Genomic DNA, 13,825 nt, shown 5'->3' with positions numbered 1-13,825 from the left:
CACAGGAAGTTCACCTCTGTGTACAACGAAATCCCCCGTACCCTGGACCTAGGCAGTTCAGACCCCAGTTATTCAAGGATCAAATGTATAGAGGCAACAATTGGGGGTGGTGGTGGAGGGGTGACCTCGCGGGAATTAGGACTCAACTCCTACCAGACTTGTCTTAAAATTGTGTTGGCAGAAGAAGCAAGCGGTTTTTAATTAGATTATATTTATAGGGTGCCCCTGGGAGGAGACAGCATTGAGGATGATGGGGGGGCCTCCAAGGCACCCCTGCTGGCTGTTGCTGTGGCCCTGGTCTGTCTCTAAGGCTTTAACCTCCCTGAGCCTCAGCTGTCTCCTCTGTGAAATGGGACTAACATAACTGCATCCACCTCCGAGAACCAAAGCGAAGATTAAATGAGAAAACGCTTCCAGAGCACTTAGCGTGGCAATTATCCTGAACGGCTATTAATCCGCCCTTAACTGTTACTCGCTGCTTTGAAGACATGCTCATTAAGCACCTACTTGGTGCCAATGCGGGAGTTTATAGTGACTGTTTTTTCCAACCCTCTGAATCCCTTAGTGAACACAGGCATCGTCCGTGCTGTGCACGAGAAAGTTGGGGTTCAGCGCTCAGAGCGCCAGGCCGGATTCAAACCCAGGTCCCCGCGGGATCCCCCCGCCCCCGCCCCCGGGGGCCGGGACTCCAGGCTCCGCCTCCCCGCCCTCAAAGCAGCCCGGGTTCCCCAGGCCGGGCGGGACTGGGGGGTGGGATGTGAGGTGCTAGCTGCTGGGAGGTGGGGGCGGGAAACCCTTTGATCTGAGAATGGAGTAGGGGTGCGGGGAGCTCAGGGGCATTGGGAGAAGAGGTGACTGGGGTCCCGGAGTTCCCCGCCTGCGAAAAGATGGGCTGGGCCGGGCCCCTGGGTGTGAGGGGCGCTTGACCCGGGGCCCCGGGGCCGGGACGGGGGAGCGCGCCGGGTCTCCGGCGCCGGGGTCCGGGGCGCCTCCCGCCCTGCTCGCCGCGGCCGCGCGGTGTCGGCGCCCCAGCCGCAGGTTCGGAGGGGAGGCGGGAGGGGTGCAGGGGAGGAGCCGCGGACCTGCGACAGGGCGAGGGGAGGAGCCGGGCGGGCACCGCGGCGGGCGCGCGGGGCTGCGGCGACGGCGGCGCTCCGGTGAGTCCGCGCCTCCCCTCCCCCCTCGGCCCCCGCCCCAGCCAGATCCCGGGGGGCGGCCCCGCGCGTGGGGGCGGGGGCTGCTGCCCGGGCGCGCGGGCCTCCGGCCGGGGAGGGCAGCGCTGCGGCGCCTGCCGGCTGCCCCGAGAAGGGCACGTGGCTCTGGAGGAGGGGGCGTCCCGAAACACCTGGGTGTACCCCAGTCCTCGCCCACTGCTCCCCCGGGCGTAGGACTCGCTTACCCGCTCTCGGGCCCGAAGGATTTATGGCCCCGGGGCCTTCTAGGTCCGGGACATCATTCCTCTGCCCCCTGCAGCGCCTTGGGACCCCGGCATCTGCCAACCCCCCCACCTCCAAAAAAATTCCCATCCCCTCTGCAGCCGGGAGAGGCTCTCAGGACCTCAACTCCCAGCAGTCCCTGCAGCGCCAGGGCTATAGAGCCGCTGCAGCGCGGGCGCGAGGCCTGCCGGGAGTTGTAGTGTCTCAGCTCAGCGGACGCTGGGGGCCGGGAGGTGGGAGGGAGGGGTGGCTGGACCTCCCGGAGGTCGCCTGGGGTCGAGCGGCTGGCCCGAGTAAGACAAGATGTGAGGTTCAGATCGACCCTTTTCTCCCGCCGCACCCCCAGACCCGGCACCCCGTCTCACCACCTGGCGCGTGGGGCCAGGTCTGCAGCCCCTGGTCCGCCCTGCAACCCCCATGGGCTGCCGCCAGCCGCCGCCTCGGCTGCCATCCAGGACACGGCAGGGATAAGCGCAGGTGAGTCTGCCCGCGCCGGGTCTCCGAGCGCCGGCCTTCTGCAGCCCCCCGCGGCACCTGTCCATCTGTCAGCCCTGCTCTGTCTGTCCCTGATTTCCCCTGCGCCCTCCTTCCAGCCCCGCGCTGATGTCTGACTCCAAACCATGTGTCGCCAATTTGCCCTCTGCCCACATCCGCCGCTTCCTCCTGGGCCCCTCATGTATGCCTCGCCCCCCTCGACTCCCCCACCGCCCAGCCTTGCTCTGCCCCGGGCTCGGTGCGCGCCCCCCGCAGCCTGTGGTCCCTCTCTGATTCCCACCCCAAGTGTCCACCCTTGATTTCTGCACCCCGTCCATCCTCCGGCTCCCTGGCTTTCTCCTGAAGGTATTTCTGGCCACACTCTTGCCTCCTCACTGCCCGGCTTCCCACCTTTCTCTGTGTTCCCCTGAATTACCCACCAGATGACTCTATGGCTTTTCACCCCAAGTCTCCAGCCTACACTTATCTCCTGTGTGTCTGTTGCCTCTGTCTGCCTCCTCTGGGCCCCAGTTTGCCCTCCCCCCACCAGCTTGGCCCCTGTCTCTGCCCCCTGCCTCTCCATGGCTCCCCAGCCAGCACCACACCCCGCCCAGCCCTCCTGCTGCTCCCCTGTCTATTCCCATCCAGCTTCCTTCCATACCTGGAGCTCGCCACAAGCCCTGGCCCACCCCGGGCCATCGCTGTGCTGTTCCTGCTGCTCTGAATGCTTTTCCCTGCTCCAGCCCCACTGCCCCTGCCCGCTCCACCTCCTCCTTTGGGTCTTAGAGAATCCCCTGGGACCTCACCCCACCTTGCCTCCCACTCCCCCTGAGCCAGGTGCTCCAGCTGTTTCTGGCCACCACGTCTCCCAGTGGGCGCGTCCTGTCTGTTCAGGTGTTTGGTGACCTGTTTACGCCTGTCTCCCCTCACGGGTCGTGACACCAGGAAGTCGGGGGACGCGTGGGGTTGGTTCCCTGCTGGATCTGCAGCAGCTGGCACCGTGCCTGGCGTGTAGTTGGTGCTCACTGAAGAGTTGCTGAGCGAATGGATGATGGAATGAGTGTCCCCTTGTCTGTTCATCCCTAGGGCCTGTCTTTTCGCCTGTGCGCCCTAATCTGGTCTCCTCGTCTGCCCACCCCTTTATCTGGGCCTCCTCCATCACTGTCCCTTGACCGGCCCGTCCAGGTTCTTCCTCCTTGTCCATTCGTCCCTGTTCTCTGTCCCCTTGTCCATTCGTGTCACACTGTCCCCTTGTTTGTCCGCCCTGTTTATGTCCTCTGCTCTGCCCCCGGATCTCAGTCCTCTTGTTATTCTGCCCCTAATTTATTTTCCCTCTTCCATTCCTCCCTCATATCTGTCCCCTCACCCGTCCTCTATGTCCCACCCGCATCCCCTGGCCTGCCCTGCCTCCTCTGTCTCCGCATGCCCATCACCTTCTCCCTCCTCCCGCGCCCCCGCCTGCACCCTCCTGAGGACAGGACCCGCCGGCCACCATGTCGGGGGACTACGAGGATGACCTGTGCCGGAGGGCCATCATCCTGGTCTCGGAACTCTGCACACGGGTCCGAGATGCCGACACCAGTGACAGGTGCCAGGAGTTCGACAACCTGCGAATCCGAGGCTACCCCCGGGGTCCAGATGCAGGTCAGCACCCCAGCGTCTCGGCCGCCGCAGCTGGCTCTCCAGAGAGTCAGAACAGACCCGCTCAGCTCTCCGCTCCCGGGGGCCGGGTTCTCCTAGAGTCTTGCCTCCCTCCTGCCTGCTGCTGGTCCCCCGGACCTCTGGTCTAAGGAGGAGCTCGGTGGTCCAGTGACCCCTGAACCTTTGGGGTATTTGCCTGGGGCTCCCCTACTGCTGCCACATCTCCCCTTCAAATATCTGGGTGCAGCTCACATAGCGTCTGGGTCTGAGTCCCACCTTCCTCCCTTCCTAACTTGATGATGTAGGCAAACGATTCTTCTGTGCCTCAGTTTCTTCATCCATGGCAATAATAAAAGTCACCCTGTGGGGATAATGAAAGTCACTATCTCGTGGGGCAGTGGACAGATTCAAGTGCCAGAATCCACCGAAGCGCTTAAATCAAGCTGGCCCACAGAGATCATTCCATACATACTGGGAATGCACTTATTGAGCGCCGACTGTGTACCGGGCAGCATCTGGGGTGGGTTTATTTCATTGACTGCTCATGATGATCCATGTGCCATGGGGGAAACTGAGGCTCAAAAGAGTGACGTGATCTGCTCAAGGTCACCCACCAGGAAGCAGCAGGGTTCCCAGAGCCAGGAAGTGGTGTGTCCGTGGCCTGGTCCAGCTGGACGGGGGATGGTCACGTGTAAAGCTTGGGGTGACCTGCCTACAAACGTGGGGGGACAGCGATGACAAAGGCCCAGAGAGCTGCAGGGCTTGTGACTCCCACAGCCTGTAAGAGAAGGGCCACAATCTGATTGTGATTCTCTACCGCAACTCAGGGATCCCCAAGCCCGTGGTCAGGTTTCAGGGTTTTCTAGAAGGACCCACATGACTGAGAGAAGCTGTTATATTCCTGTTACATTTTATTGGGGTGAAAGTGTTGATTAAAATCCACCCAGAGAGAAGCTTAGGGGGTGGTGACACCTGGCCTGAGCTTCCGGTCATCCTCTGTCAGCAGACCCCGGGGGGATGACCTTGGGCCTTGCAGCAGGACCCCCCCCCACCCAATTCAAATCCTGGCCGTGCTTCCCAGCGGTGGGGCTTTGCAGGGAAGCTCTCTCTGTTGACTTCGGTTCCCTTTTCTGGAAAACGGACGCAGCTGCACAGCCAGCTAATGTGTACCGCAGCCTGGGGGGTGGGAACCCCCGAGCCTCCCCAGGTGTGTGCTGCTGTCTGCTGCGCCCCCACCTCTGCCCCTTAAAGCCACCACAAGATGCAGGATCTTTCCTCTTTGGGAAATGGAGGCTGTAAGGCTCAGAGTGGTTAAGACAGGCCCCCCGCCCCCCGCCAGGCCACATAGCAAGCTGAGGGTGGACCCTGAGCGGCCCGCCCTCTCTGAACCTCTATGGACATTTTGGGGGACCTTGGCCCTGTCTCAGAGGGTGAACCCTTCCTCCCTGGAGGGGCAGGCGGGTCAACTATTAAGAGAGCAGAACCTGAAGCCAGATGGCTTCACACCTATTGGGACCCACACCTGTCTGGGAACCTTGGGGGGTTCCGCCCCAGGCTGCGGTGCGCATTAGCTGGCTGTGCAGCTGTGTCCGTTTTCCACAAGAGGGAACTGAGGTCAGCAGAGAGAGCCTCCCTGCAAAGCCGCACCGCCGGGAAGCGCCGTCGGGACCCACACCTGTCGGGCTACCTGTCAGGCCACCTGTGCAGCCTGCCACAGCACCGGCCTTCTCTGGGCCTTAGCGTCCTGGCCTTGGAGTGGTGGGGGGGCACCTGACCGCTCCGGCAGTGGAGCTAAAACCAGCATATGAGGAGCGCTCAGGCCGGGGCCGGGGAAAGCGGGGCGGGGTCTCTGGGAGCCGGGTGGAGAGGACGGACCGGCCCCGCCTGACCGCTGCGCTCCCCCCGCAGACATCTCCGTGAGCCTGCTGTCGGTCATCGTCACCTTCTGCGGCATCGTCCTCCTGGGCGTCTCCCTCTTCGTGTCTTGGAAGCTGTGCTGGGTGCCCTGGCGCGACAAGGGCGGCTCGGCAGTGGGCGGCGGCCCCCTGCGCAAGGACCTCGGCCCCGGGGTGGGGCTGGCCGGCCTGGTCGGCGGCGGCGGGCACCACCTGGGGGCCGGCCTGGGCGGCCACCCCCTGCTGGGCCCGCACCACCATGCCCACGCGGGCCACCACCCGCCCTTCGCCGAGCTGCTGGAGCCGGGCAGCCTGGGGGGCGCCGACCCCCCTGAGCCCTCCTACTTGGACATGGACTCCTATCCCGAGGCCGCTGCGGCCGCCGTGGCCGCGGGGGTCAAGCCCAGCCAGACGTCTCCCGAGCTGCCTTCTGAGGGAGGCGCGGGCTCCGGGCTGCTGCTGCTGCCCCCCAGCGGCGGGGGCTTGCCCAGCGCCCAGTCGCACCAGCAGGTCACCAGCCTCGCACCCACCACCAGGTGAGACGCGGGCGCGGCCGGCGCCCTCTGAACACCTGCTGCTCCCCACCTGTGGCCTGAGTGCCTGGGAGGGGCCTGGAGGCCCAGCGCCTGAGTCTCGGCAGGAGCAGGTGGGGAGAGATTCCGGATCCAAGAGGCCGGGGTCCTGGACTCCTGGTCTGAGGGAGGAGGCGCTTGGGCTGGACTCGGCTCTGGAGAGAGGTGGCCGGGGTCAGGAGGGTGGAAGAGGGGCAGGCGGCTGAATCCCTGAGGCGCAAGGCAGCTGGTCCCTTTCAGTGGAAGGCAGGACGGGGGTGTGGCCTGCGGTACCCCTCAGTATTCCTCACCTGCTCCTGCATGTGGAGCTCCCAGTGTGGGGCAGGCCTGAGCTCGCTGTTGGGGACCCGGGGTGAGGACGGCAGCTAGGCCCTGCCCTCACGTCACTCCCTGTCCAGGGAAAGCAGGTCCCCCCGGCTGTCCGGTCCAGCCAGGCCAGCGCTGTGGCCTTGCCACTCACTGGACTGCAGCGCTGGGAGTCCAGGGAGGCGGCTGGGTCTTCCCGGAGGCAGAGGCATCTTGGCTTAGGCCGCAGGTGAGGGAGAGCTAGCCAGGCAGAAAGGCGGGGTGAGCTGGGCCATCCAGGCGCAGGGGACAGCCTGGGCAGAGGCGACGGGGGAAGGAGGCCGTGGCGGATCACAGGCGCCTGTTCTGCGGGAAGGGGAGGGTGTGATGAGAGGAGACCCGGAGATCTGGCTGTGGACATGAGCGGGGCCACACAGGCCTCACATGCCGGGCCGAGGGTACTGTGGGGGGTGGGGAAGACCCCTCTGGCCCCCAGCAGGGAGGGGCGGAAGAGTTCAGGCCATGGGGACAAGTAGAAGGGGACACAAAAGTTGGGGGGAGGCGGTGCAGTGGGAGGCAGCGACGGAGCCCCCAGAGGCTGGCTCAGTGGTCTGGCAGGTGATGGGTTGTCAGAGAACCAACGAAAAGGAATGAGCCAGAGGGAGACCCCGAGCTTGGGTGGGTCTGGGGCAGATCCAAGGGGGATGCCTTGGGGCCCAAGCATTTCTGGGAGAAGCTATTCTGGTTGGGGCGCTGGCCAGGGCTGAGGGACTCATGGGAAATGCGGTTGGCGGTCTCTGGGGAGGCCTTCCAGAGGCTGGGGGACACGTTGTCCAGAGCTCCTGCTGCCACCACTGTGCACGTGAAGAAACTGAGGTCCAGAGGCATCAATGACCTTCAGGGTCTCCTGGGAGCCAGGAGTGGCCAGCTGAGCCCTACCTGAAGCCTCCCGCCCCTGTCCTGAGACTGTGCTGCCTCCGCACATCTGGACCTGCCGCGTCCAGTGGTGGCTGGCGAGCCCTGACCATCCCTAGGGGCCCCAGGGACTGCACCCCGGCTGTGGCGGTCCAGGCAGTAGAGGACCGGCGGCAGGGGCCTTGGGGTGGGCGGCCGCAGTCTCACCTGTTGGTCAGGTGGATCAAGGGAGCGGGGGCAGGGCGTGCGGGTCTGGTGGGCGGAGCCAGGTGGGCTCAGGAGACAGGTTTGGCGACCCTGGCCTGGAAGTGGGGGCCCGGGGTGCAGATGAGCTTGTCCAGGCAAGGCGTGAGGGTGAGAAGGGGAGGCGGCAGCAAGGATGGTTGCGGATGGCGCTCTGGGCTTCCAGGGAGTTCCAGACGCTTCCACACAGCCCGAGAAGGAAGATGAGAAAGGACGGACAGGCCGGGCGGCTCAGTGGTCAGTGGGGGGAGGCTGAGCCCGACTTGGGGAGACCTGAAGGGCAGAGGTGGCCCCGGGGGTCCACGGAGACATTCTGTGTCACTGGTTTGAGATCAGGAGGTGGTTCGTGGAGGCTGGTCTGGGCGAGGGCTAGAGATGGGGAAACTGAGGCTCAGAGGGTCCCGTGACTTTCTCAAGGTCACAGTGAACAAAGGGGGATCTGGGGCCACCCTGGCTGTGGGGTTTGCGAGGACACAGGGAGGAGGCTTCCAAGTCTTCGCTAGGCCCACCTTGGCCCTCCCACCCCCGCAGGTACCCGGCCCTGCCCCGGCCGCTCACGCAGCAGACCCTGACCTCTCAGCCCGACTCAGGCTCGGAGGAGCGGCCGCCCGCGCTGCCTTTGCCCCTGCCGGGCGGGGAGGAAAAGGCCAAGCTCATCGGGCAGATCAAGCCCGAGCTGTACCAGGGGACCGGCCGGCGCGGCGGGGAGGCGGGGGCCGGGCCCCCCGCGGGCCGCATCAGCTTCGCGCTGCGGTACCTCTACGGCTCGGACCAGCTGGTGGTGCGGATCCTGCAGGCCCTGGACCTGCCGGCCAAAGACTCCAACGGCTTCTCAGACCCCTACGTCAAGATCTACCTGCTGCCCGACCGCAAGAAGAAGTTTCAGACCAAGGTCTGGAGAGGCGGGCAAGCTGTGCGGGTCCCACAGAGGGGGGGGCTGGGCTCCCCGTCTGAAGGAGGAGGCTGGGGACCAGGACCCTGGTCCTGGGAGGAGGGGCTGGGGGTCTGGACCCCTGGTGCTGGGGGGAGGGGCTGGGGGCTGGACCCCTGATCCTGGGGGAGGCTGGGGACTAGACCCCTGGTCCTGGGGGGAGGCTGGGGGCTGACCCCTGATCCTGTGGGGAGGCTGGGGGCCTGGACCCATGGTCCTGGGGGAAGGGGCTGGGGCTGGACCCCTGATCCTGGGGGAGGCTAGGGGCTGGACCCCTGGTCCTGGGGAAGGCTGGACTAGACCCCTGATCCTGGGGGAGGCTGGGGCCTGGACCCCTGGTCCTGGGAGGAGGGGCTGGGGCCCTGGTGTAGTCTCCCTTCCTTGCCTCTAGGTGCACAGAAAGACCCTGAACCCCGTCTTCAACGAGACCTTTCAGTTCTCAGTGCCCCTGGCCGAGCTGGCGCAGCGCAAACTGCACTTTAGTGTCTATGACTTTGACCGCTTCTCGCGGCACGACCTCATCGGCCAGGTGGTGCTGGACAACCTCCTGGAGCTGGCCGAGCAGCCCCCCGACCGCCCGCTGTGGAGGGACATCGTGGAGGGCGGCTCGGTCAGTGGCCCGCACGCCCCCTCCTGGGGACCCGGGACCCCTCCGTGTTCGACTGCCTTGCCCGGGGACTTCTTGCCTTCTCGCTGCCTGGCCTGACCTCGAAACTGTCTTGCTGGGGAACATCGCAGACCCACCAGGGGACAGGGTGGGCCAGGCCGACCGTCCTCCCGTGTGTCCAGCTGACCTCTCCCCAGGACCCCCGGCCCGCCGCCTTCTGCCCGGAGCTCCGGCTCTTACTTCCCCTCCTTCCCCTCAGCTCCTCCGCTCCCCGACCTGGGACACGCTCCTTCGCTCCCTCCTGCACCCCTAACGCTCCCCTTCAACCGTCTCTTTGTGGTCCCCACGAATCCTGGCGGCCTGATCCCCCAGGCTTCACCCATAGTGGGATCCCCTGTGGTCTTCCCTGTGCCCTTGTCCGCCCCCTGAGGAATACTGGGCTTTGCCGGCGGTGGGCAGCTGTGCCGGGCACCCAGCTGTGCCCCGAGGCGAGGCGGGCTGTGAGGTGTGTGGGACGCCTGAGCCCCTCCTGTCAGGGAGCAGAGCTGGAGACCAGGGCAGGGCGGCTCACACTCCCTTTCTCTAACTGCAGGAAAAGGCAGATCTTGGGGAGCTCAACTTCTCACTCTGCTACCTCCCCACGGCCGGGCGCCTCACCGTGACCATCATCAAAGCCTCTAACCTCAAAGCGATGGACCTCACTGGCTTCTCGGGTGGGTTCCAGGGGCTCTGGGGTCCGGGGGAGGTGGGGAGGGGGCCTAGGGACCCCAGTCTGGGGGAGGGCGCGGGGCCTGGACATCAGCTCTGAAGGAGGAGGGCAGGAGAAGCAGTGAACCCACACCCGCGGGCCCCTGTCTGACCAGAGGCCTGGGGGGGGATGTCTGGGTGCAGGGGTCTGGGCTGCGGGGTGAGGGTGGAGGTCGAGGTTCAGTCCGCCCCTCCCCCCTCCCCAGACCCCTACGTGAAGGCCTCTCTGATCAGCGAGGGGCGGCGTCTGAAGAAGCGAAAAACCTCCATCAAGAAGAACACACTGAACCCCACGTACAACGAGGCGCTCGTGTTCGATGTGGCCCCCGAGAGCGTGGAGAACGTGGGGCTCAGCATCGCCGTGGTAGATTATGACTGGTGAGGGGGTGAGGCCAGGCGGGGGGCAGGGCGAGCCGCCGCAGCCCCACTCCTGACACCCCCTCCCCCCAGCATTGGGCACAACGAGGTGATCGGCGTGTGCCGCGTGGGCCCCGAAGCCGCTGACCCCCACGGCCGCGAGCACTGGGCTGAGATGCTGGCCAACCCCCGCAAGCCGGTGGAGCACTGGCATCAGCTGGTGGAGGTGAGCGGCCCCCTCGCCTGCGTACTTCACTCTCCCGCCTGGTGGCCGGTTTCTACAGGCTGCGGCATCAGACAGCTGGGCTTCAAATCCCAGCGCCACCAGCCTCATCTGGGTGGTTTAGAGTAAGTCACCCAACTCCCCACCCCAGTTTGCTCCGGCTGGGACCCCGGGCCATGAACACCTTTAGATGTGAGGATCCCGTAAGTAAATGCAGGTTAAGCGTCTGCATCTTAGCAAGGTTTCCCGCTGGCCACCTCCTGTTGCTGTTGTTTCCCTGGAGGCTAAGCCCAAAATAAAGAGGAAAACAGCCATAAAATGGGGCCCAGTGCTCATCTGGGTAATAAGGTTCATAGCATCAGTTTTTCCTTTATATTATTTTGGTGCTATGGGTTGAGGGCTTCAAAATCTGGAAGCCTGGCAGGTCCAGGGAAACTGATTGAGGAATGGAGGGCTGCATCTGGGAGGGCTTCGTGGAGGAGGTGACACTGGAGCAGAGGCCTGGAGGTGACACTAGAGCAGAAGGAATGGGCTCAGGTGAAGGTTTCAAGGATGAGGTTGCAGGGGGAGGTACTGATCTTCGTCCAAGGCAGCGAGGGAGAACCTGGACACAGTGCGTGTGAGTGCGAGGCCTTGGGGCTCGCAGAGAATTTGACCAGGTCTTGCAATTAAAAATCACTACTTGGTCAATTTTTGAACATGGCTGTTCCTGCGTTTGGAAATATTTTTGAAACCTTACTGGTGAATTTGCTTCAATAGATCCACAAAAGTCATTATTCTAAATTTTGTTTGGGGTATAAGTAAAATGTTTAAAGTGAAATGTGAATTTCAGGTCTTTTTAAACACTGGTGGGGATTTAGTGAACATGATCTTTCGCTCATCTTGGACTTTGGGGGCATGAAATTTGATCGCGTAGAATGATGCTTTACAAAAGCAGAATAGTATGACTGCTGAGTTTGGGCACACATTAAATCCTGCCCCCACCCCACCCCACCCCACCTCACCCCACCCCAGGGCCTCACTGCAGGCCAGTCCTGCCCTGGCCTTCTATCTGGGCAATGAGGAGGAATTTCAGCTGCTGAGCAGAGAGCTCAGATTTGAATTTGCAAAGACCAAGACTCCGGCTGAAGGGGTGGAAGGCGGCCGTCCCTGCTGCTGTCAGTCTCCTGACACATTCACTGCATCCCTGGACACATCCCATCCCACGGATGCCTGTGTGCCATGCTCAGGCTGGGCTGTGCGGCTCTAAGCTCAGAGCCAAGGCGCGCCCACCCTGACCTGCCTTCAGACAGTGATTATATGTGACCCCAGGACTCTTTCCGCCATGCCAGTGATCCTGCCCCTTCTCTGCTCAAGCCCCCAGTACAGACTCAGCCCCCCGAGGGCTGCAGGGCCTACCCTCACTTCCTCGGTGGCTTCCTTGCCCCTCATTTCAGAGTCCAGTGTAAAAGAAGCTCATGTTGATGGCTTGTGTTATCAGCTGTTGTTTGCCTCTGCCCCCTACCCCTGAATCTTCTGGATTTCCCCCCTTCAGGAAAAGACTTTGACCAGCTTCACAAAAGGCAGCAAAGGATTGTCAGAGAAGGAGAACTCAGAGTGAGGGGTAAGAACCCAGACCTGGGGGTCAGATAGCTGGGGGCCTGGGCTCCTGGGTCTAAGGGAGGGGCTGGGGCTGGACTCCCGGGTCTAAGGGAGGAGCCCGGGGGCCTGGACACCTGGGTCTGAGGGAGGCGCCCTGGGGCCTGGATACCCTAAGGGGAGGGGCTGAGGGTGGAGAAACACGGGCCAGGATTCCCTGGTCTGGGGTCATCACAGCAGACATAGGCCCACTCCTGCTCATCACTCATGTCCCCTCCCTGCCCATTCCCGCAGGTCTGGCCTAGGCCCGGATCGGACCAGGCCCCCTCAGGACCCCATCCCTTCCTGCCCGGACCGTGAATTCATCTCCTCGAAGCCATAATGTCTGAGCTGTGTGATGCGGGGCAGCCCCGGGCCTGCCCATCCTTCCACCTCTGATGGCGTGAAGGTGGAGGAAGGCGGGCCCGGCTCTGTGTTTCAGGGTGGGGGGCTTCAGTCTCCACTGTGTCTGTCTCCCCTTCTCTGGGGCTCCCCTTCCAGGCGAGGGGCTGTGCATGTCTGGGGGACACCTGGCCCCCCAGATCCTTTGTCTCTGTCTTTGCTGTTTGTCCAAGACTTGGTGTCCTGACCCCTGTTCTCTCTCTGAATGTCAACGACCAGTCCTCTGTGTTCCCCCAGACACCCCCACACACCCGTGTCTACCCCTTCTGTTCACCACATCCTGCGTCTGGCCGATCCCCCCACTGCTGCTGCTATCAATGCCAGAATAAACACACACCGTGGGTCTCACTCCACATGGAACTCCTGTCCTCTGTCAGCCTGGGAGGCTGGGTTGGAACCTCACCCAGTCAATCAATGGCTGGGTGATGGACTCAACTGATCTCCCTGAGCGTCAACTTCTAAACTTTACCTCGGCCAGGACTATGTGATTATCAGACACAACCTACAACCTGAACTACTGTAAGTCACAGCAGAATTGAAAGCCGTCCCCTATGTCTTGGGTCTGCGTACAGAAGGACTTCAGGCACAGTGGGATCCAGGTGTTCGAATGACTGGGCTTTGCTCATTTTCAGGCAGGTCTTTGTGATGGAAATAAGATGGCTGTCTGGAGCTGCAGGCTTATAATGTTGCATCTGTTATGAGGCTTTCAGCTGCACAAAACAGAAAGAGCTGAAATGAGAGATTTTGCTCACATAACAAATTTTGCTCATAACATTTTGCTCAGATAACATCTTTCAAAGACACACAGTCCTGGGATTCGTTCAGCTGCTCAGTAACGTCAGGCACTGGCTTGGCATCTCAGACTCATTTTGCTTTCGCCTCGCGAGTACACACTGTCTGTGACAGCCCCACGCACTATGTTCTCACAGGATGGCGGCGAAAGCAGGAAATGTGGACCGGGGTCTTCCCCTTGTGTTAATATTTTCCCTCCCCGGAAGAGTGCCTGTCTCTCTTTTGCCAGAACTGGGTCCGTGGCCACCCTGAGTTGCAAAGCAGTCTGGGACAGGGAGCAGCTGTCATTTCTAGTCTCCATCCTGGAGTATGGGCCCTGCCGTCAGGAAGCAGAGGGGAGAGAGGATTGGTTGGATATTTCCAGGCCTGGCTATAACCAACCCCAGCACAGATAATGGAAGAAACAAAATTGTGATCCTCTCTCCCCCCTCTTGCTTTCCCATCCCTTCTTCTCCCTCCATGCCTCCCCAGGAGAAGGATTGATTGGCCAGAGGTGGTTATCCAAGGGCCTGAACGTGACCAGTCATTCTGTCCTGTTGGCAGACTTGACCCCAGCCAGATTTTACCCCTTCAGGACTGCATCTTTCTTGCCCATCCAACACAGTAACATTCTTTCCTGCAGAACCAAAGGCCCCCTTGATTGGGAGCCCCGACAGAGTCCCACGGCCATGAGCAGGGACGGCCCTTT

The 13,825-nt window shown here is 62.6% G+C and overlaps 1 protein-coding gene across 1 annotated transcript; it reads left to right on the top strand.

Moving 5' to 3' along the window:
* The first annotated feature begins 1,891 nt into the window (after positions 1–1,891).
* On the top strand, positions 1,892–12,698 carry SYT3 (synaptotagmin 3). Its single transcript, XM_037517064.1, has 10 exons — positions 1,892–1,913; positions 3,389–3,554; positions 5,460–5,982; positions 7,993–8,353; positions 8,784–9,002; positions 9,592–9,712; positions 9,953–10,124; positions 10,197–10,329; positions 11,861–11,929; positions 12,199–12,698. The coding sequence occupies exons 2-9, from the start codon at positions 3,404–3,406 to the stop codon at positions 11,924–11,926; spliced, it is 1,746 nt and encodes a 581-aa protein (XP_037372961.1). The 5' UTR covers positions 1,892–1,913; positions 3,389–3,403; the 3' UTR covers positions 11,927–11,929; positions 12,199–12,698.
* The last annotated feature ends 1,127 nt before the right edge of the window (positions 12,699–13,825 follow it).

Source organism: Talpa occidentalis, unplaced genomic scaffold, assembly GCF_014898055.3.
Source record: "Talpa occidentalis isolate TD23 unplaced genomic scaffold, MPIMG_talOcc4v2.1 talOcc4.17, whole genome shotgun sequence".
Classification (NCBI taxonomy): Eukaryota; Metazoa; Chordata; class Mammalia; order Eulipotyphla; family Talpidae; genus Talpa; species Talpa occidentalis.
The sequence above is the reverse complement of the archived record's forward strand: the minus strand, read 5'-3'. Positions and strand labels throughout refer to the sequence as shown.

What these genes read in the sequence shown, in the direction of transcription:
- SYT3 (XM_037517064.1), top strand. Translation starts at nt 3,404, where the DNA reads ATGTCGGGGGACTACGAGGATGACCTGTGCCGGAGGGCCATCATCCTG. An exon ending in CCCCCGGGGTCCAGATGCAG is followed by an intron (nt 3,555 to 5,459) that starts GTCAGCACCCCA and finishes CTCCCCCCGCAG; the next exon opens with ACATCTCCGTGAGCCTGCTG. An exon ending in GCCGTGGTAGATTATGACTG is followed by an intron (nt 10,125 to 10,196) that starts GTGAGGGGGTGA and finishes CCCTCCCCCCAG; the next exon opens with CATTGGGCACAACGAGGTGA.